The sequence below is a fragment of the Carassius carassius genome, chromosome 32 (assembly GCF_963082965.1).
Source record: "Carassius carassius chromosome 32, fCarCar2.1, whole genome shotgun sequence".
Lineage (NCBI taxonomy): Eukaryota > Metazoa > Chordata > Actinopteri > Cypriniformes > Cyprinidae > Carassius > Carassius carassius.
Genome location: NC_081786.1, coordinates 17,285,345 through 17,307,678, shown reverse-complemented (window position 1 = coordinate 17,307,678; position 22,334 = coordinate 17,285,345). Strand labels below are relative to the sequence as shown.

The 22,334-nt window shown below is 37.0% G+C and overlaps 1 protein-coding gene across 1 annotated transcript; it reads left to right on the top strand.

Annotated features, from left to right (window-relative positions):
* Positions 1-1,079: 1,079 nt before the first annotated feature.
* LOC132112881 (N-lysine methyltransferase SMYD2-A) lies at positions 1,080-21,879 on the top strand. Its single transcript, XM_059520590.1, has 12 exons — positions 1,080-1,477; positions 2,557-2,620; positions 8,637-8,747; positions 12,262-12,322; positions 18,732-18,856; positions 19,704-19,771; positions 19,865-19,967; positions 20,242-20,352; positions 20,610-20,734; positions 21,199-21,372; positions 21,497-21,605; positions 21,711-21,879. The coding sequence occupies exons 1-12, from the start codon at positions 1,305-1,307 to the stop codon at positions 21,792-21,794; spliced, it is 1,308 nt and encodes a 435-aa protein (XP_059376573.1). The 5' UTR covers positions 1,080-1,304; the 3' UTR covers positions 21,795-21,879.
* The last annotated feature ends 455 nt before the right edge of the window (positions 21,880-22,334 follow it).

Here is a 22,334-nt window from a genome sequence, read left to right as displayed (position 1 = left end):
AAAATATATCAGACTATTATTTTATGTTCAATACATTGAGGTCCTGTAAGTACAAGTCCCTTGATGTCATTTTCTTTATTGATGACTGAGATATGAGTTTATGAAAAGAGAAAGAGAGAGCGAAATTAGCACAAGTGTCTTTTCAAAAGAGTTAAATATGAAAAAATTGCAACCGGTCACTTTTCAGAGTCATTGGTTTCACATTAACACTCACCAACAAATATAGTTTTCAAAGGCTGCGTCCAACAAATATAGTTTTCAAAGGCTGTATTTGGATGTAGAAAAGCACCAAAGCGTGGACTCATTTCCGTAACATCAAACTAAAAGATTATTTAATCTGTTGTTCGGGTTTGCAGCACTCACTGATATGTCCCACAATCCTGTCTTGTGTTCTTCATTTATTTTCATGCAAATGCCACACATTATTTCATTAATAAAAATTGTCATCAATACACACTGACAAAAAATTAAATACATAATCATAATAGTGGTGCGTAGTTATAAATATAATAGATGTATGTAAATATAATGACTTCTGTGTAAAAACAAATGATAATGGAAGAACAGCAACTTTTTATTTATGTACATTTCTAAACATTTCTTAATGTTTGTTGCTTAAGTTTTGGTTTTGGTTAAGTTTTGGTTTTTGATATTGAGTAAATGTTCCATGGAAGATATTTTGTAAATTAAAATATTTGATAAGTAGGTCCTATGCATTGCTAATGACTTAATTTGAACAACTTTAAAGACTATTTTCTCCATATTGTTAAGGTTGTTTTTTTTTTTTTTGCACCCTCAGAATCCAAATTCTCATATCTTACCAACCCATACATCAATGGAAAGCTTTATATTCACTTTATTTATTATTTATAAATCTCAAAAATCGACCCTTATGACTGGTTTTGTGGTCCAGGGTCACAAATGTTTTCCATGCCATTCGACTGCCTTTGCTTTCTGGCGCAGCTGTTGTGATTTTTGGAGAAATTTTACGAGATCGACCGGATTATTTCACAATCGCCATGCCTCCTGATGAGCACGCGATGGCGCCATGATGCCAAATAGCGAGGTCGCAAGTGGACTCTGGCTCGCGGACGGGCTTTAGGACCGCTGGGCGTGTGTGACTCCGCCGTAAGCCCCGTCTCTGCTGGTGCAGCTCGTTGTTCAGAGAGTCGTTTCGCCCAACATGTGGTGTGGCAGTGGCGTCACTACACTTGCCGCAGTCACAAACAAAACCCACTGAGACCGAGACACCGCTTTCTGGCGAGAGCAAGGAAGTGTGACACGCGAGTAAAAGGTCAAGAGCGATGAAAACCGAGGGGATTGAGGGCACCGAAAGGTTTCTGAGCCCCGGTAAAGGCCGGGGACTCAAAGCCACAAAGCATTTCAAAGTTGGTGATCTAGTGTTCGCCTGTCCGGCGTATACTTACGTGCTGACTGTGAATGAGAGAGGCGGACACTGCGAATGCTGCTTTACCAGGTCAGCGCTTTTCATAAGTCCACGTCTGACACTTGTGTCTTTGTGCACGAGACTAGAAGCTCATGGCGTGTTATTTAAGGATGTTTATTTTGACAATGCATGCACGCAAAGCAGCATAGTAAAATGTATTAACTTTTATAATAGTTCGCAATCAAATTTGTTTTGATAATGACATATTTGACACGCACGTAATCTGCATTCACTTCGGGGTTGATCCCTGTTAAAGATGGCTGGCACATGCTTTTCTGTTTGCACTGCTGTTTAAATGCTGCTGGGTCGTGCAATGGGAAGGGTGACCCACTTTGTATACACGTCCAACACGGCCAGTGAGTGCTGTGGATGAATGTTCAGTCAAATCTTTATTTCCAGTCAGTAAATGTTTTCTGGAGAGTTGTTTGATGGATCTATACTAACTTCGATAAATCCAGAAGATCGAAACACAAATTAAGATAATTTTAATGAATATCTTTTCCTCCATTGAAAGTCCATACTACCAAATATGTATGCTTTGAGATGTTTATAAAGATATTAATATGAATCAGGTTGTTTAATCCAAGCGTATAAGGGATAGTTTAGCTAAAATGAATATTGTGCCACCATTTACCCGCCCTCTAAGAACTGTATGACTTCTGTTGCACATAAAAGAAGATATTTTGAGAAATATCTGTTATTTGTCAATGGACACCAAAATGGGTTGCCAACATCCTTCAGAATATCTTCTTTTGTGTTCAGCAGAAGAAAGTCATGCAGGTTTGGAACAATATCAGGGTGAATGGTGATGATGACAGAATTTGTAAGTGAATTTTAAGGGGAATGACAGACTCGGCTAATTTTTATTGTATGGAAATAAGATTCAAGGAAAGTGAATGGTGACCTTGGCTGTCATTCTATCATCTCCTTTTGTGTTCCACAGAATAATGAAAGTGTTAGGGGTTTGGAAAGACGTAAGGGTGAATAAATTATGACAGAAATTCATTTTTGGCTGAACAATCCCTTCAACATAGAGGGAAATAGTGTTATGCTGAAACGTGAATTGAGAATCATCTGACCAGTTCAACTATTTGTTATTTCATTTACAGGAGAGAAGGGCTGTCGAAGTGTGGAAAATGTAAACAGGCCTATTATTGCAATGTAGAGTGTCAGGTAAGTCTGTGTTTATGATCTTTGATGAAGAAAACGAAATCATAGTCTCTGTGTGGATTTGCTCCATTGACTATTACACAAATATAATAATTCTGTCATTATTTACTTGTTCATATACCGTGGAACACAAAAAGAGACATTCTTTGAAGAATCCTCAAGCCGCTCTTTTCCATGCCAAGCTGACAAAAAGGAACACATTAAGAACACATTGCTTTGCAACATGAATTATGATCTGCTATGGATGTTATTATATCATGGAATGTAACACTGGAATGCTGTATTGACCAATCAGAAGCCACAGCCATAATGATCCGTTTCTGTAAAATTAATTTTGCTATGACAGCATATATCAGATATTTTTTTCCCAGAGCTTAGTACTTACACTGCAGTGCTCTAATTGCGAGGATGGTCCCACTGGAGCGAAGATAGCTGAAGTGCTTTTCCTGCGTATGAGTCAGAGTAGCGCAGTCTCAGAATGAGCTTCATAGATAATGGACTCTCTTTACCTGGAGTCACACCTGCAGACCAATTTTGATCCAGCCATTCTTTAAAGCAATTATTCTATGTAGGGTCGTAGGGGCAGCTGAACCGTTTTGATATAAATGCAGTAATTTGCATCTATAGTAAATAGTTTATATGGTTTGATTTAGACAACATAGTCTGCAAGGGTGGCATAATTGAAGAACGGCAAGTTTGCATTAAATTAATTTATAAATAGACTAATTAGAAAAGCTTTTTGAGCAAAATCAGCATATTAGAATGATTTCCGAAGGATTAGTCCTATGTTGTGTGAAGACTGGGATAATGGTAGCAGAAAATTTTGCTCTGTTATTGAAGGAATATGTCGTTTAAGCTATATTAACAAATAATACATTAATTTAAGCTACCGGTAGTATTTCACAAAATTACTGTTTTTGCTTGTTTAATCAAATAAATTATAGCATTTAGCTTAAGAGACTTTCAAACTTTTGAATGGTAATGCATCTCCAATCAAGGCAATAATTCTCATATTGACTTTTTTCCATTCTGAAAGGCTTTGAAATATTTATTTTATCTCATAAACGTTGTATAAGAAAGCACAGTTGACTCATTTCCTCATTCATGAGTTCCTCCAGGATGAGCAACAGGGATAGTGGTCTATGGAGACCACAGCCAGAGTGACAGCTCTGTAATGATCTTTGCTGGTGAGCACAGCAGAGTCGAAAATTCAGCACTGAAAATAAAGATCATCAATAATCCATTTGCACTCTACCACAAGGCCCTTTTGTCTCATCCCTGCTGTTTTGTGCATTGTACAGGTTGTGGCATTAGAATCCGCCCATCCATCATCATACAGCTGTTCTCTGCTTTTGTTCAGGCTTGTCCAGCATTTATGGGTACTTGTTTTTATGTCTGGAGTTACAAAGTTACATAGATGAGCATTGTTAAAGAAATGGGTCATTCAAAAATTAAAATTTACTCACCGTTAGACCTCCAAGATGTATATGAGTTTGTTTGTTCATTGAAAGAGATTTGGAAAAATGTAGCATTACATCACTTGCTCATCAATTGATCCCCTCTGCAGTTAATGGATGCCTTCAGAATGAGTCCAAACAGCTGATTAAAAACTTAAAGTAATCCACAAGTAATTCACACAATGTCTTGTGAAGCGAATAACTTTGTTTGAAATAAATACATTATTAAAACATTAAAACAACTTCAAACCATTACTTTGAGCTTATATTGTCCTCTATCCATAATATTGCTTTCTTCATTGAAAAAGATATCTTGCCTGAATCAGGAGAGAAATATCCACAGATCAAGCACTGTTTACAAGCAAAAACAATTCAAAAACAGTGGATTTTGATTTGAGCGGACAACAGCAGATGGACTTCTACGCTGGAGGCAGCGTTTTTATGGATTAGACTTTTTTTTTTTAATCCAGAGGCAATTTTAAAGTTAAAACACCTGAATGATTGATTTGTTTCTAACAAACACACAGCTTTTCACTACACAAGACCTTAAAGGGATAGTTTGCCCAGAAATGAAAATCTGTCATTAATTGCTTAATTAACATGTCGTTCCAATCCCGTAGACATTCATTCATCTTCAGAATACAAATTAAGATAAACCAAGAGCATTTAATAAACTGCATAAACGTCAGTGTAACTTACATGATCATGGCCCAAAAAGATAGTTAGGACACTGATCAAATAAAGTGGTTCCATCGTAATATTATGAAGATATGAGAATACTTTTTGTGTGCTTTATCAACTTAACCCTGATGCACTGCACCGGGTTATCTTCGGTAATCTAAGATTTCAAAAGAGAGAGACTAAAGAGTCGTTATTTTTGTTTTCAAACAGCTTCATAGAATTAGGTTTGAACCATTGATGTCACATGGGCTATTTTAACAATGTCCTTACTACTTTTCTGGGCCTTAAAAGTGTAAGTTGCGTTGCTGTTTCTGCAGGGTCAAAAAGCTCTTGGTTTTCATCAAAAATGTCTTAAAGGGGTCATAGGATGCCCATTTTCCACAAATTGATATGATTCTTTAGGGTATTAATAAAGGTCTGTAACATAGTTTGGTTAAAAAAATCTCAACGGTATTGTAAAAAAAACTTTTTTACCCTGTCAAAAACAGCTCTTTTCAGAGCATACAGTTTTGTAGGATTTTCCTTTCAACGTTAATGAACTCTGCTGACCCCGCCCCTCTCTTCTGAGCTGCTCTCTGAGGGACTGTTTACTTTAGCCGCATTCATCTTGAAATTTTGCTAACTACCACATTATTAGGAAAGGTGATTTGCAAAGATTCATAAAAAAAAAACCTTAAACTCACTTTTTCTTTAGGTGAAACTGAATCACGAATGATTAGCGTGAGCATGGATGCATTTATGTAGTTTGGAGGCTCATTCTCTTCAAAAACAAACGTAGTCTACTGCATCTTTAGCGGCTCAGATGTCAGGAGTAAATGATGACTGCAATTTTTATTACATTATTACATCCAATAACAGAACACCTCATTTGCATAGGAGTCATTCTAGACTAGTCTACATTTGCTCCAGCGGGTGAAACAATGGTGGACTGATGACAGTCCCTCAGGACGGGTCTATGGTAAGATGCCAGTCCAGTCTGTTCTGAAACACTAATGTCAATCAAACGATCATGGGAGGGGCCTGTTTTTGTTTCGTCACACAGACAGGCATCTGTGATCTGCTCGTTTTAAAAAAAAAAGGGTAAATATTTGATCAGATTTAAAAAAAAAAACGCTGGGTGGATTTTTATCATTATAGTGTGGTTGTGTACACACACTGCCAAGTTCATTTCAGTTCAGACAACTTGTAAAAGTGCATGTAGCATCATTTGACCCCTTTAATTTTTTTTCCAAAAAAAATGAAAGACGGTCTAATGGGTTTGGAACGACATGAGGGTGAGTAATTAATGACAGAATTAAAATGTTTGGGTAAACTATCCCTTTGAATTGATAGATTGAACCATTCGATTACGTTATCACCAGCTTCTCCAAGGAGTAAATGTAGAGCATACAGGTGCTTCTCAATGAATTAGGATGTCATGAAAAAGTTAATTTATTGCAGTAATTCAACTCAAATTGTACAACTTGTGTATTTAGGCTCACATTTAACAAAAACTCACCAAATCACAATCTCAACAAATTAGAATACTTCATAAGACCAATAAAAAAAACATTTAGTGAATTGTTGGCCTTCTGGAAAGTATGAACATTTACTGTACATGAACTCAATACATGTTAGGGGCTCCTATTGCTTTAATTACTGCCTCAATTCAGCGTGGTATGGAGGTGATCAGTTTGTGGCACTGCTGAGGTGGTATGAAATCCCAGGTTTCTTTTTGACAGTGGCCTTCAGCTCATCTGCATTGTTTGGTCTCTTGTTTCTCATTTTCCTCTTGACAATACCCCATAGATTCGCTATGAGGTTCAGGTCTGGTGAGTTTGCTGGCCAGTCAAACACACCAACACCATGGTCATTTAATCAACTTTTGGTGCTTTTGTCAGTGTGGGCAGGTGCCAAATCAGGCTGGAAAATGAAATCAGCATATTCAGAAAGCTGGTCAGCAGAAGGAAGCATGAAGTGCTCCTAAATTTCTTGGTAAACGGGTGCAGTGACTTTGGTTTTCAAAAAACACAATGGACCAACTCCAGCAGATGTTATTGCACCCCTAATCATCACAGACTGTGGAAACTTAACACTGGACTTCAAGCAACTTGGGCTATGAACTTCTCCACCATTCCTCCAGACTCTAGGACTTTGTTTTCCAAATTTAATACAAAAAAAGGGCTCTCATTTGAAAAGAGGACTTTGGACCCTGGGCAACAGGCCATTTCTTCTTCTTAGCCCAGGTAAGATGCCTCAGGAGTGGCTTAACACGAGCAATATGACAACTGTATCCAAATTCCTTGACACGTCTGTGTGTCGTGGCTCTTGATGCCTTGATCCCTGCCTCAGTCCATTCCTTGTGAAGTTCACTACAGTTCTTTAATCGATTTTGCTTGACAATCCTCATAAGGCTGCAGTTCTCTCGATTGGTTGTGCATCTTTTTTTTCTCCACACTTTTTCCTTTCCACTCAACTTTCTGTTAACAACATGCTTGGATACAGCACTCTGTTAACAGCCAGCTTCTTTGGCAATGAATGTTTGTGGCTTACCCTGCTTGTGAAGGGGTGTCAATAATTTTCTTCTAGACAACTGTCAGATCAGCAGTCTTCCCCATGAATGTGTAGCCTAGTGAACCAAACTGAAAGACCATTTTGACCATTTTGAAGGCTCAGGAAACCTTTGCGGGTGTTTTGATTTGATTAGTTGATTGGCATGTCATCTAATTTGTTGAGATAGTGAATTGGTGGGTTTTTGTTAAATATGAGCCAAATCATCACAATTAAAAGAACCAAAGACTTAAATTACTTCAGTCTGTGTGCATTGAATTTATTCAATACCCGAGTTTCACAATTTGAGTTGAATACCTGAAACAAAAGGAACTTTTTCACAACATATTTATTGAGAAGCACCTGTATTTGTTTTGTCATCCCAACTATTATGCCCCATTGTCTGCATAAATTACTTCCATGAAGTCTCACCCCAAAATTGCACCATTGATTTTGACATGTCTGACCACAGTGTTCAAATAAACTGTGAAATGTTTTGATAGCACCACAGTCTTAACACTCCTTGGAAAGGAAGCTACAAATGGTTGTCATTGGCAAGGGAAGAGTATTTTATTGCTGAAAAATACACCCTTTTGTCCACTTAAATTTAAAAAGCAATCTGTGATCTTAAGCAAGTCTGCGTAGCCTGTTTATTTAAAGGGACTTGGTTGTTGCTCTATTCCTGAATTGAGCTGGAAGGTGTTCTGGTCACACTGTTGCTATGACAATCCATCTCAAACACATGCCAGAACCCACAGGATTTAGTTTAATCGTTGCCCAGTAGCCTGTGAGGCAGCCTGAGACTAATTCAAAGTCTTATCTCTCCGGAATTCTCATATTCGCCTTGAAGCTCCATTCAATTTGAAAGCATGACTCATCAAACGGAAGCGAGCCGACATGCGATTGGTTATATCAGAAGCATATCATCTCAAAAACAAGAGCTTTGACCCTTTATACGTTTTTTTACTGAGCTCTGAGTGTGTTATTTTGTTCGTGGGAGTATATGTTATAATCTGGTGATGCAATATAAAAATATGCAATAACACTTTAGTGTAAGGACCCATTCTCACTATTAACTAGTTGCTTATTAGCATGCCTATTATAAACATATTGGCTGTTTATTAGTACTTATAAAGCACATATTCTGCATGACCATATTCTGCATCCCTAATCCTAGCCAGTCCCTAAACTTAACGGCTACCTACTATCTATTAATAAGCCATAAATTAGGAGTTTGAGGAAAAAGTCGTAGTTAATGGTTTATTAATAGCGAGAATTGGACCTTAAAATAAAGTGTGAACAAATAATGCTATATTTGTGTGAAAATAAACATGTCCTTGTCCTTCCCTCAGAGAGAAGACTGGCCCATGCACAAGCTGGAGTGCTCGGCCATGTGCGCATATGGAGAAAACTGGTGTCCATCAGAAACTGTGCGACTAGTCGCCAGAATAATTCTGAAACAGGTGAGGACGACCTACTTTTTTGGGATAACAGTATAACTCTGTTTTCATAATTGGATAGATCACCCCCCAAAAAATAAATACTGAACTCAAAATAACAGATTTTGAAAAATACTGTTTTCGCCCATACAATGAAAGTCAGTGGGGTCCAGAATTAAAAAAAAAAAATAAAGAATAATAATAATAATTGTATTTTTAGTTCAAGCTTTAGTAATTTTGTTGGGCTTTTGTCATTTTTATTATTTCTTGTGTGTGTGTGTGTGTGTGTGTGTGTGTGTGTGTGTGTGTGTATTTATTTATTTATTTATTTAGCTTTAATTTATTATTTTTAGTTAACGCTTTTAGTTAACGCTTCAAATTAAACATTTTATTTTAGATAGTTTTCAAAGCAACATTTCTCATTTTAATGTAACTATTTTTTTACATTGTTTCTTTTTTTATTTAAACTTCAATTAACAAAAACAATATTAATAGCTTTCGGTAACAGCAATGACACTGCTTTAAAGTCACATGCACATTTACAACCCGAATTCCGGAAAAGTTGGGACGTTTTTTAAATTTTAATAAAATGAAAACTAAAGGAATTTCAAATCACATGAGCCAATATTTTATTCACAATAGAACATAGATAACGTAGCAAATGTTTAAACTGAGAAATTTTACACTTTTATCCACTTAATTAGCTCATTTAAAATTTAATGCCTGCTACAGGTCTCAAAAAAGTTGGCACGGGGGCAACAAATGGCTAAAAAAGCAAGCAGTTTTGAAAAGATTCAGCTGGGAGAACATCTAGTGATTAATTAAGTTAATTGATATCAGGTCTGTAACATGATTAGCTATAAAAGCTTTGTCTTAGAGAAGCAGAGTCTCGCAGAAGTAAAGATGGGCAGAGGCTCTCCAATCTGTGAAAGACTGCGTAAAAAAATTGTGGAAAACTTTAAAAACAATGTTCCTCAACGTCAAATTGCAAAGGCTTTGCAAATCTCATCATCTACAGAGCATAACATCATCAAAAGATTCAGAGAAACTGGAGAAATCTCTGTGCGTAAGGGACAAGGCCGGAGACCTTTATTGGATGCCCGTGGTCTTCGGGCTCTCAGACGACACTGCATCACTCATCGGCATGATTGTGTCAATGACATTACTAAATGGGCCCAGGAATACTTTCAGAAACCACTGTCGGTAAACACAATCCGCCGTGCCATCAGCAGATGCCAACTAAAGCTCTATCATGCAAAAAGGAAGCCATATGTGAACATGGTCCAGAAGCGCCGTCGTGTCCTGTGGGCCAAGGCTCATTTAAAATGGACTATTTCAAAGTGGAATAGTGTTTTATGGTCAGACGAGTCCAAATTTGAAATTCTTGTTGGAAATCATGGACGCCGTGTCCTCCGGGCTAAAGAGGAGGGAGACCTTCCAGCATGTTATCAGCGTTCAGTTCAAAAGCCAGCATCTCTGATGGTATGGGGGTGCATAAGTGCATACGGTATGGGCAGCTTGCATGTTTTGGAAGGCTCTGTGAATGCTGAAAGGTATATAAAGGTTTTAGAGCAACATATGCTTCCCTCCAAACAACGTCTATTTCAGGGAAGGCCTTGTTTATTTCAGCAGGACAATGCAAAACCACATACTGCAGCTATAACAACAGCATGGCTTCGTCGTAGAAGAGTCCGGGTGCTAACCTGGCCTGCCTGCAGTCCAGATCTTTCACCTATAGAGAACATTTGGCGCATCATTAAACGAAAAATACGTCAAAGACGACCACGAACTCTTCAGCAGCTGGAAATCTATATAAGGCAAGAATGGGACCAAATTCCAACAGCAAAACTCCAGCAACTCATAGCCTCAATGCCCAGACGTCTTCAAACTGTTTTGAAAAGAAAAGGAGATGCTACACCATGGTAAACATGCCCCGTCCCAACTATTTTGAGACCTGTAGCAGAAATCAAAATTGAAATGAGCTCATTTTGTGCATAAAATTGTAAACTTTCTCAGTTTAAACATTTGCTATGTTATCTATGTTCTATTGTGAATAAAATATTGGCTCATGTGATTTGAAAGTCTTTTAGTTTTCATTTTATAAAAAATTTAAAAACGTCCCAACTTTTCCGGAATTCGGGTTGTATTAAACGCTATTATTATTACACTTAATTAATTAATATTTTGCTGACTAACACACTGTCCCTAGTTGGACGTTTACAGTAAATTTACTAAAAGGTAGTAATTCCATTTGAGTCTCTGCTAGAACTTTACTTCCTGTCAGAACTTAAAAGGTTTTTTGGCTGTGTAACTGTGTTGAGGAGGCAGCTCTCCGGCTGGTCTGCCGTAATAATGTCTAGCTACAGCCGCTCTAATCACGAGTACTACAGTTCAAGAGAGGTAAGAGAGGTCTAGTGCAGTCACAATCCTCACTTGTCAATTACGTGAGTCATTTTGAAGTGCTGCTTCTGTAGTTTATATAGAGTTTTAAGTCAGCAATGTCTTCAGATCCTGCAGCTTTACATGAAAGATGGTAATATTTTATCTGAATGTGTTGAAAAAAAAAGTATCTGTACTAAAGAGGTCAGAGAAGAGGCAGCTTGCTCAAAAACGAATCACTGAGGAATATAATCACCACATATATGATTTGTACTATTACACACTTTTCTATTTTAATGTATTTTAAAATGTCATTCATTTCTCTGATGGAATAGCTGTATTGACAGCAACTATTACTCAAGTCTTCAGCTTCACATGCCTTCAGAAATCATTCTTATGCTACCATTGTGCTCAAGAAACACAAAGTATTTATAATATTGACACTTGGAAGACACCTGCACTGCTTAATATTTCTTGGATCCCATGATGCATTTTTCAGGGTTCATTGATGAATAGAACATTCAAAAGAAAAGCATTTATTTGCAATAGAAATCTAATAGAAAGCACACATCTATTCACTCATCTTCAAAATTTCAGACAACAGGATGTTACCCAAACACTGGATTTAGATGTGCCTTGTTGGCTTCCTACCTCTGTATGTTGCCTATGAAGGCAGCATTTATCGGGTTTCAGACACATGCAGAAAGGGAGTATAAATAAACTCAGATCTTCCGGCTGCACCTGTTACATTGTGCAGATGATTAATCTTCACAGGTGTGAAAACACACATTGGTTTTCTTTTTTTGAAAAGGTCACCAGTAGTAATTTTCAGTCTTTAAGAATTGATACAATCCAGCATGCAGCTGATGATTTTGTCTAAGTTTAGATTTAGATTTTCATTTTCAGTGCTGCTCTGGCACATATGATGCTACCATGTGTTTTTCATGGCTGTCTTTTTCCTGAATGCATCAGCCCCGGCAGCTCTCCCTGTGACTCACTCAGCCGACACATGGCGCTTTGTGTCACAGCAAACTCCGTTAGACAGTTGGTCGGACAACTGTTGTGTCTTATCACACTGAAACAAGTATTTGTTTTGCATGTTTGACCGTTTGCAAGGCTCACGTCAAATCTAACTTTTAAACATTTTCTTGTTTTTCAGAAGTGCCAAACAGAAAGGACTCCTTCAGAAAGAGTGTTGACTCTTAAAGAATTAGAAGCACGTGAGTGTCTGGTGGTTCTCTGAGTGAGCAAAACATTATCCTTATAAGATTTTAGAAATGCAAAGGCTTTTGCTTAAATTCAATTCAGTTCAAGTTTGTTTGTATAGTGCTTTTTACGGTACAAATCATTACAAAGAAACTTTACAGAAAATTACGTTTCTACAATATTTAGTAGACACATATAAATGGTGACTGTCAGTTTGTGTGCAAATGACAGGATTTTTCAGAAAAATTAATACAAGACGTAGTCAGCCAGACGATGAACATTATTAACAGCAATTATTATATGATGCATTCACACTTGTAGCAATATTTGTTAGTTCTGTTTGTTGATTCAGGGTTAGCATCATCTGGGGTCCTCTAAAGGGGTTCAGCATCATCTCTTCTCAGGTGTTCTGGATCAAGAATGGAGCTTGTGTAAATCCTAGTTACATCCCATGGCAAAACAGAGAAACAAATAGAGACATCATTAGCATAGCTGCTGTTCCAACAAAGTAAAATTAATTAGTTTAACCCAAGCTAAAGGATAAGAATGCTCATTTGATCAGATGCAACTGCAGTCACAATTTATGAGATACATTATTCGAATGCTTGGCGAAAGAGATGTGTTTTTAATCTAGATTTAAACAGAGAGAGTGTGTCTGAACCCTGAACATTATCAGGAAGGCTATTCCAGAGTTTGGGAGCCAAAAGCTCTACCTCCTTTAGTGGACTTTGCTATCCTAGGAACTACAAAAATTCCAGCATTTTGTGACCTTAGGGAGCGTGATTCATTGTAACGTGGTTTAAGACTAGTTAGGTACGCAGGAGCTAAACCATTTAGAGACTGTAAAATTGGGGTAATATGATCATATTTTCTTCACCTGGTAAGGACTATAGCTGCTGCATTTTGGACTACCTGTAGCTTGTTTATTGAAGATGCAGGACAACCACCTAGAAGTGCATTACAATAGTCCGGTCTAGAGGTCATTAGGGCTGTCACTTTTGAGAAAAATCAAATTTGAACGTATATTGAATATCATGCAATGTATTCGAATATATTAGAATATCTACGTGACCCCCCCCCCCCCCCCCACTCATAAAAAAAACAAAACACCGTAGCCTAATGGAGATTCATTCACAAATGTATTAACAGTGAGTCATAAACAGGACTATCTGGATTATTATTATTTTTTTACTTAATGTTTAAAACAGCAGGTTATCAACTTAGAATATCAACTTATATGAAGTGCCACTATGCATATCTCACATTAGGCTAAATGAAAAAAATAAAAACGATTCAGAACAAGCACAAACAATAACGTGACAACTTAAACAGCAGCAGGAGTAAGGCATATAGCCTAGCCTAAATCATTTCTTAATATTGTTTGCAAGAAACACCAGTCTATCAACTTGATCTGGATTAAATTAAATTAAAATTAAATTAAATGTATGCATTTAGCAGATGCTTTTATCCAAAGCGACTTACAGTGCATTCAGGCTATAATTTTTTACCTATCATGTGTTCCCGGGGATTAAAGGGTTAGTTCACCCAGATAGCAAAATTATGTAATTAATAACTTACCCTCATGTTGTTCCAAACCCGTAAGACCTCAGTTTATCTTTGGAACACAGTTTAAGATATTTTAGATTTAGTCCGAGAGCTCTCAGTCCCTCCATTGAAACTGTGTGCACGGTATACTGTCCATGTCCAGAAAGGTAAGAAAAACATCATCAAAGTAGTCCATGTGACATCAGAGGGTCAGTTAGAATTTCTTGAAGCATCGAAAATACATTTTGGTCCAAAAAAAGCAAAAACGATGACTTTATTGAGCATTGTCTTCTCTTCCGTGTCTGTTGTGAGAGAGAGTTCAAAACAAGCAGTCTGGATATCCGGTTCGCAAATGAATCATTCGATGTAACCGGATCTTTTCTGACTCATTCTCCAGTCAAGAACCGTTTCTGTCAGACGCGTCTGATTCGAGAACCGAGGAGCTGATGATACTGCGCATGTGTGATTCAGCGTGAAGCAGACTGACACACAGAGCGCCTGAACCGAACGGATTCTTTTGGTGATTGATTCTGTGCTAGTGTTATGAGCGTGGGTAAACCGAAGGCTTGAATCAAGGGCAATCATCACAAATGATGCCATTACGTCGAGCGCAAAAGAACCGGTGAACCGTTTTCTTCAACCCGTTTATTGAATCAAACTGTCCGAAAGAACTACTGGTGATCCGAAAACCGATGCAACCGGTTCTTGACTCGTGAACGAGTCAGTCTATTGTTCGTTATCTGGCTCGGCTCGGTGTTCATCTTCAGTTCTCTCTTCACAGCAGTTCAGTCAGTGTACTGTTAGAGTACATGAATTACTCCGGGATATTGGTTTGTTTGAACTCAGAGGGAGTGTCAGCCACATTAAAAAAGTTAATTGCTTAAGTCATTTGTGGATTCATGCGTATTAGAGATGCTAACCGTTTAAAATGATTCAGTTCGATTTGGTGAACTGGTTCAAAAAGATCCGGTTACATCGAATAATTCGTTCGCGAACCGGATATCCAGACTGCTTTGTTTTGAACTCTCTCTCACAAGACAATGCTGAGTAAAGTCGTCGTTTTTGCTATTTTTGGACCAAAATGTATTTTCGATGCTTCAAAAAATTCTAACTGACCCTCTGATGTCACATGGACTACTTTGATGATGTTTTTCTTACCTTTCTGGACATGGACAGTACACTGTACACACAGCTTCAATGGAGGGACTGAGAGCTCTCCGACTAAATCTAAAATATCTTAAACTGTGTTCCAAAGATAAACGGAGGTCTTACGGGTTTGGAACAACATGAAGGTAAGTTATTAATTACATAATTTTGCTATGTGGGTGAACTAACCCTTTAAGTGCGGTTCTCTTTTTATTTACAATGTTCCCCGCAGTGGAGAACACACGTTCGGAGCACACAGACGTGCCTGGCTACTAGCTATTATTCGCTTGATTTGGTCATGGGCCTACGCTACAATACGTCTAGAGTGCCCTCTACTGGATAAGATGGCAAAGAACAAAATAAAAAACAAACGGTCTAATCATAGACTGTAAAATATGCGCTACACATGGCATTTTAAAAACCTGATGTTTTATTTATAGTTCGATTACAGATATTTCACGTCATGTTCGAATGCATATTCGAATATCGAATAAAAAGTGACAGCCCTAGAGGTCATGAATGCATGAACTAGCTTTTCTGCATCAGAAACCGGTAACATATTTCGTAGCTTGGCAGTGTTTCTAAGATGGAAGAATGCAGTTTTTGTAACATGGGAAATATGGTTTTCAAAAGACAAGTTGCTGTCTTAATTTAACACCCAGATTTTTGACTGTAGAGGAAGTAACAGTACATCCGTCTATTTACAAACTGTAGTCTACTAGATACTGTGTACTGTTTTTTGGTCCAATAATTAATCTCTCTGTCTTATCCAAATTTAATAGGAGAAAATTATTGGTCATTCCATTCTTTTACATTTTTAACACACTCTGTAAGCTTAGATAATTTAGAAGTTTCATCTGGTCTCGTTGAGATATATAGCTGACTGTCATCAGCATAACAGTGGAAACTAATGCCGTATTTTCTAATAATATTACCAAGGGACATCATGTATATTGAAAATAGAAGGGGACCTAGGACAGATCCTTGTGGTACTCCATATTTTACTGGTCATAAATGAGATGACTCCCCATTTAAATAAACAATTACTAATTAAATTAGCGATCGGACAGGTAGGATGTAACCATCTTAGAGCCTGCCCTTGAATACCTGTATAGTTTTGTAATTGATCTATAAGTATGTCATGATCTATGGTCGAACGCAGCACTAAGATTAGGGCTGGGATAAACGATTATTTTTTAAACGATTAATCTAGCGATTATTTTTTCAATGCATCGCTTAATCTAACGATTAATCTTTTTAAACCGATTCGATTTCGATTATCTCCCCATTAATTGACTACTAACAATTTATACATGTTGATTTACATATCTGAATGAAAAAAACATGAATTCCTTAACATTGCAATATATGTTTATTGCTCTTAAAATTACAAAATAAAAGACTGACTAAGAATGCATTACTTTGCACTTGTATAGAGATAGCATTCAATAAAACCTTGAAGCCTTGAAAACACATAGCTTACTGAAATAAAAATTCTTCTTTCAGATGAAAATAACAACAACTTGATGTCTAGCATTCAATAAAAAAGTTCACCCAAAATACTTGTTTAGAGCAATTGAAGGAATACAGTAACCAATGTAAACTTTAGGGCTTTAAGCTAATACAGAGAGTGCTTTTCCGAAAAATAAAAATTAACAGTGGGAGCCAGCAGCCTGTCATGTAGAAAAAAAAAATCTCAGAATGCTCCACGTGAAACTTTGGCGTTCCGCCCTTTTTCTATCGTGTCTAATGATTTTGGTTAATATGCACGAGGGAGGGAGGGAGGGAGGGAGAGAGAGAGAGAGAGAGAGAGGCAGCGACAGCGCTCGTGTAGTTTGAAGACTGTGTGAAACTTGGGTGTTTCGCCCTTTTTCTATCGTGTTTAATGATTTTGATTAATATGCACGAGGGAGAGAGAGAGAGCAAGAAGCGGTCGTGTTGTTTGAAGACTGTGAGTGCGCGCGCACAGCCGGGCTCTCTCTCGTATGCGCCCTGTCAGGCGCAGCACAGTCATTCTATTGTACATCACTCACCGATCAAATAAGGCTTTGACAGCCGCAAAAAAAAAAGATCAATGCAGAAAAACCCCTGGATTGGTTATATAACGTTGGACAGAATGTTGATCCGGCCATCGCGTATATTCAGCGCACATAAGGCACATAACGTTTTGCAAACGTTTTTTAGAGAAATAAAAACAGGTCGACGAATCGATGCGCATATTTTGCGTCGACATATTTTTTGCGTCGACGTCATCGATGACCTCGACGCGTTGTCCCAGCCCTTACTAAGATCAAATAAAACTAGCAATGAGATGGTCATGGTCATGAGCAGGTCATTTGTAATTTTAACAAGTGCAGTTTCTTTGCTATTGTGGGGCCTGAAACCTGAAATTCTTCATACAGTTATTTTTTTGCAGGAAGGAGCTCAATTGAGCTGACACAACTTTTTCTAAAATTTTAGACATAAATGGAAGATTTGAAATAGGCCTATAATTTGCCAGTTCTCTAGGATCTAGTTTTGGTTTCTTAATAAGATGCTTAATAACCGCCAGCTTAAATGGTTTTGGGACGAGTTAATAATAATGAGAAGCAGTTCTTCGGCTACAGGTAACAACTCTTTCAGTAATTTAGTGGGTACAGGATCTAATAAACATGTTGTTGGTTTAGATACAGTGATAAGTTTATTTAGCTCTTCCTGTCATATAGTTGTAAAGCATTGCAGTTTATCTTTGGGTGCGATGGATGAAACTGAAGTGTTAGACGCTGTAGAATCTACATTCACTATTGTATTTCTAATGTTATCTATTTTATCAGTGAAGAAGTTCATAAAATCATTACTATTAAAGTTGGTGGAATATTTGAATCAGGTGGCGTCTGGTTATTTGTTAATTTAGCCACTGTGCTAAATAAAAACCTTGGATTGTTTTGGTTATTTTCAATGAGATTGTGAATATGCTGGGCCCTGGCAGTTTTTAGGGCCCGTCTATAACTGGACATACTGTTTTTCCACGCAATTATAAAAACTTCCAAGTTAGTTTTTCTCCATTTGCGCTCAAGACTACGAGTTTCTTTCTTGAGTGAGTGAGTATTGCTCTTATACCATGGCACAGTATGTTTTTCTCTAACCTTTTTTAATTTGATGGGGACAATAGCTTCTAATGTATTAGAGAAAATAGTGCCCATGTTGCCAGTCATTTCGTCTAGTTCATGTGTATTTTGGGGTACAAATAGCAGTTGAGATAAATCAGGTAGGTTATTTGCGAATCTGTCTTTGGTGGCTGGAACAATAGTTCTGCCCAGACGGTAACGCTGAGCCATATAGTTAATATCAGTCATATGCAGCATGCACGATACAAGGAAATGGTCTGTTACATCATAACTTTGAGGTACGATATCTATATCAGTAAGATCTATTCCATGCGATATAATTAAATCTAGTGTATGATTAAAACGATGAGTGGGCCCGGTAAATGAGGGGTTGAAGTGAGTAAAGCCAGTGACTTTCCACACCTGTTTAATGACCCTTAGCAGCTGCTCTGTTGGCTGTCTCAGATATGATGTCTGAAGTAGGACTTCAAGCCTTCGTCTGTGTTTCACATTGAGAGCTATTTCTGCTTTTGCCCTGAAATTCAGTTACATATTATTATTCTATCCAAGTTATGGCTTAATTTGGATAATGTAAAGCCTTTTTGAATATGAAATGTTAATTGCCTTTTCTGTGACTGTTTGTCAGATCTGGACAAGCTAGATAATGAGAAGAATGAGATGAACGATACAGACATTGCTGCACTACACCACTTTTACTCCCGACATCTCGATTTTCCTGATAATGCAGCACTTACAGAACTCTTCGCTCAGGTAAAGCGGACTGATTTTCATTTCTGTATAACTTTGGAACTTTACTAAATTAATATAGAGGAATTATCATTTTATGGGTATGTGCCAATGAAACAATGCATTAAATCATGAAATAAACCATTTGAAACTGGCTCACTTTTTTGCTACTGAATAAAAAGCCTAATTAAAATAATCACATTGCTGCTTTATTTTATATTGCTATTGAAATCATGCAGACTAAGTATGTTATATGTATATATATATATATATATATATATATATATATATATATATATATATAATATTTATTTGTTTTATATTCTATTTATTATTTAAGTTATGAATGCATACCAAATAATATATTTTTTGTTTTTCCAAAATGTCACCCCAAAAAATTTATATTGGCATCATTTAGTCATCCGGTAAAGACTGTATAACTGGCTTTATCTATGGAAATTAAGAGAGCGATATTTTGAAAAATATCTCATTGTTTTCAGTGCCAGTGGTAATTAAACAATATATTCTTTTATGTTCAACTGAAGAAAGCGATCAAAGTCGAGTAATTGATCACAGAACTCTCCATTTTGGGTAAACGTTAAAGAGAATGACTATTACTTTCACTGTATGTAAAAAAGATCAAATGATCAAAGTGAACGGTTACTCTTGACTGTCTTTCAGTCTAGTATTTCATTAGATGCTTCATGGAAGAACGAAAGTATTAAGCGTTTTGAAAAATCCAACATGAAATTTTTTTCACTCCACTCCTTATGGTCCTTTCATGGAAGGTTCCAAGTCTGTGTGTCCATGACATTAATGCAGGGGACGTTTCGGGCAAATGCATGCTAAATCCTCCCTTTTTACACCATAGGTGAACTGTAATGGCTTCACCATTGAAGATGAGGAGCTGTCTCATTTGGGTTCTGCTGTATTTCCAGAGTAAGGTTCATAGAAATCAAAACCATTGCCATGATCTCAATATGTTAAGTACTTTAGAGTAATTAATGTTTTTATTGCTGTTGTTTGTGGTAGCGTTGCTCTGATGAACCACAGCTGCAGCCCAAATGTGATTGTGACTTATAAAGGTACAGTGGCTGAGGTGAGAGCCGTGCAGGACATCAGCCCTGAAGAAGAGGTGAGACGAGCCACGCCAAAAAAACATTGCTGCTTATTTCACTGTTCAGGAATAAAGAGTAACTTGAGTTATACGCTCAATAAAAAAGCAACAGCTCTTTAGGCCATTCAATAAGCCTTTCTTATGTATTATTTACTGTAGCATTATAGTCATTGTCAATAACATTGTCACATTGTCATTGTGAAATATAAAATTCTTTGTATTGCATAATCATCTCATTACTAATTTAATTTCCGTATACTGTGTGACAGTCCTCTTTGTTTCTCTTGAATAGATCTTCAACAGTTATATTGACCTCCTGTATCCAACAGAGGATCGAATTGAACGTTTGAGAGATTCTTACTTCTTCACATGTGACTGTAAAGAATGCACCTCTAAATCAAAAGTGAGTGTCATTTTATCCCAGTAATAAACAGGTTTTCAGAAACCCAACTGGTGAAAAAAGGCATAGGAATTCATTATTTTCAGTTTGTTGCATATGATTATCTCTGTGTGCGTGCGTGTGTGGGTGCATTTTTGAGCAAGGCCAAATATGTAGTAGTGGTTTGAATAAAAATGAATATTAATTAAAGAACTCAAGTCAATATGTGTGGAATAACAGCCTCTTATTTATTTCTCTTTATTTTTTTATTTTTTTTGTAGGACAAAGCCAAAATAGAGATCCGACAAAAGCTTAGCTCACCTCCAGAGGAAGAGGAAATCAAGCAGATGGTGATTTATGCCAGAAATGTCATTGAGGAGTTCAGGAGAGCGAAGCACTACAAAAATATCCTTCATCTGCCTTTTCTCTTTTGGATTCTTGTTTGTGTGTGTGTGTAAACATTTATAGTTCTGCACTATTATGCAATTTTGAAATATTTGCAATACTGAATATTTTGATAATGGGGTGATCTAGAGGCAGCGGGATATTTTTAGTCTTGACTTAGCCTTACTAACCTTTGGGGGATATATTGTGTCTCAAAACATACACTAGTGTTTTTACAGTTCACAATTTGCTTGAGTCTAAGAAAAGACAGCAGAAGATCAATAGTGCTTAACCTTTGTAAAGCCCAAGCTTCCACTTTGTTAAAGACAAAATACGCTACCATTCAGAAATCTGAGGTCATATATATTACTGTTTTACTGTATGCATAACAGACTTAATAAAAAAAAAAAAATGTTAGTTAAAATGTATATCTTTAGTTATATCTTGTATACAGGTTTTGTGGAAGTACCTTAACTGCTAAGTAGCCCCCAGTGAACTGTTGGAAATCTGTGAACTAAGCCTGGAGAAAATGGGTTCGATCTTTGCCGAAACCAATGTGTACATGTTGCACATGATGTATCAGGCAATGGGAGTCTGTCTCTATATGCAGGACTGGGATGGAGCAATGAAATATGGCGAGAAAATTATCCAACCCTACAGGTAATTCTGACCCCAGTGCGTTTCCTCTCCAAATGTCTTACATTTTTTTTATATTTTAAAAGTTTAATAATAATGAACTTACAGTCCACTTTATTAATAGTATTCAATCCACATATTGTTCTAGTGTGCACTATCCTCCTTACTCACTGAATGTGGCTTCTATGTACCTGAAACTTGGAAGATTGTACCTAGGACTTGAGAAGAGGACACAAGGAGTTAAAGCTTTAAAGAAGGTAAAAATAATGCAGTATTAGATGTGGGTTTCCCTTTTAAAATCCAAATGGCTATTTTTAGGCCCATTTAGGCTTTACAAATTGTTGTGGATGAATTTGTCACAGGCTCTTGCAATCATGGATGTTGCCCACGGTAAAGACCACCCATACATCGCTGAGATTAAGAAGGAAATGGAAGAGCAGAAATAATGGGAACACATGGAGGAATATGCATCAAATGCTGGCATGTGTCTTATACCTCTCCTTGGAATATTAAAACAAAGTGATGTCAAAATTGTCTGTTCATCTGAGATATCATTTAAATGAATTTTTGGTTTGTAAATAGATGGCCTGAGTCTGAAATATTTTGTTGCTTGTAATGTCTGCACTTTGAACAAATGTGCTGCACTGTTTTCTGTAAAGAAGGGCTAAGAATTAAGAATCATATCAATATATGTCAGGTTTTTAACCAATATTTTGCCCTCTCATGTAGCAACAATATTCTTGTTTTCAATAGCTAATGAATGTAAATCATTTATTTATTCTCAATAATGCGAAGGACTCTGGTCACTGATTCTCTTTTACTTGTCTGTTTGCATGGATATTGTTTTGCGCTGATCACGGTTAAGATATTGGACTTCCAATCCATCAGTGCATTTCATAGTGATACTTTCATCACTGCTAATTTGTTTGTTAAACGTTTATTTGTTTAGTATTGTGCAACTTTGACAGGTAGCATGGGCAAAAAAA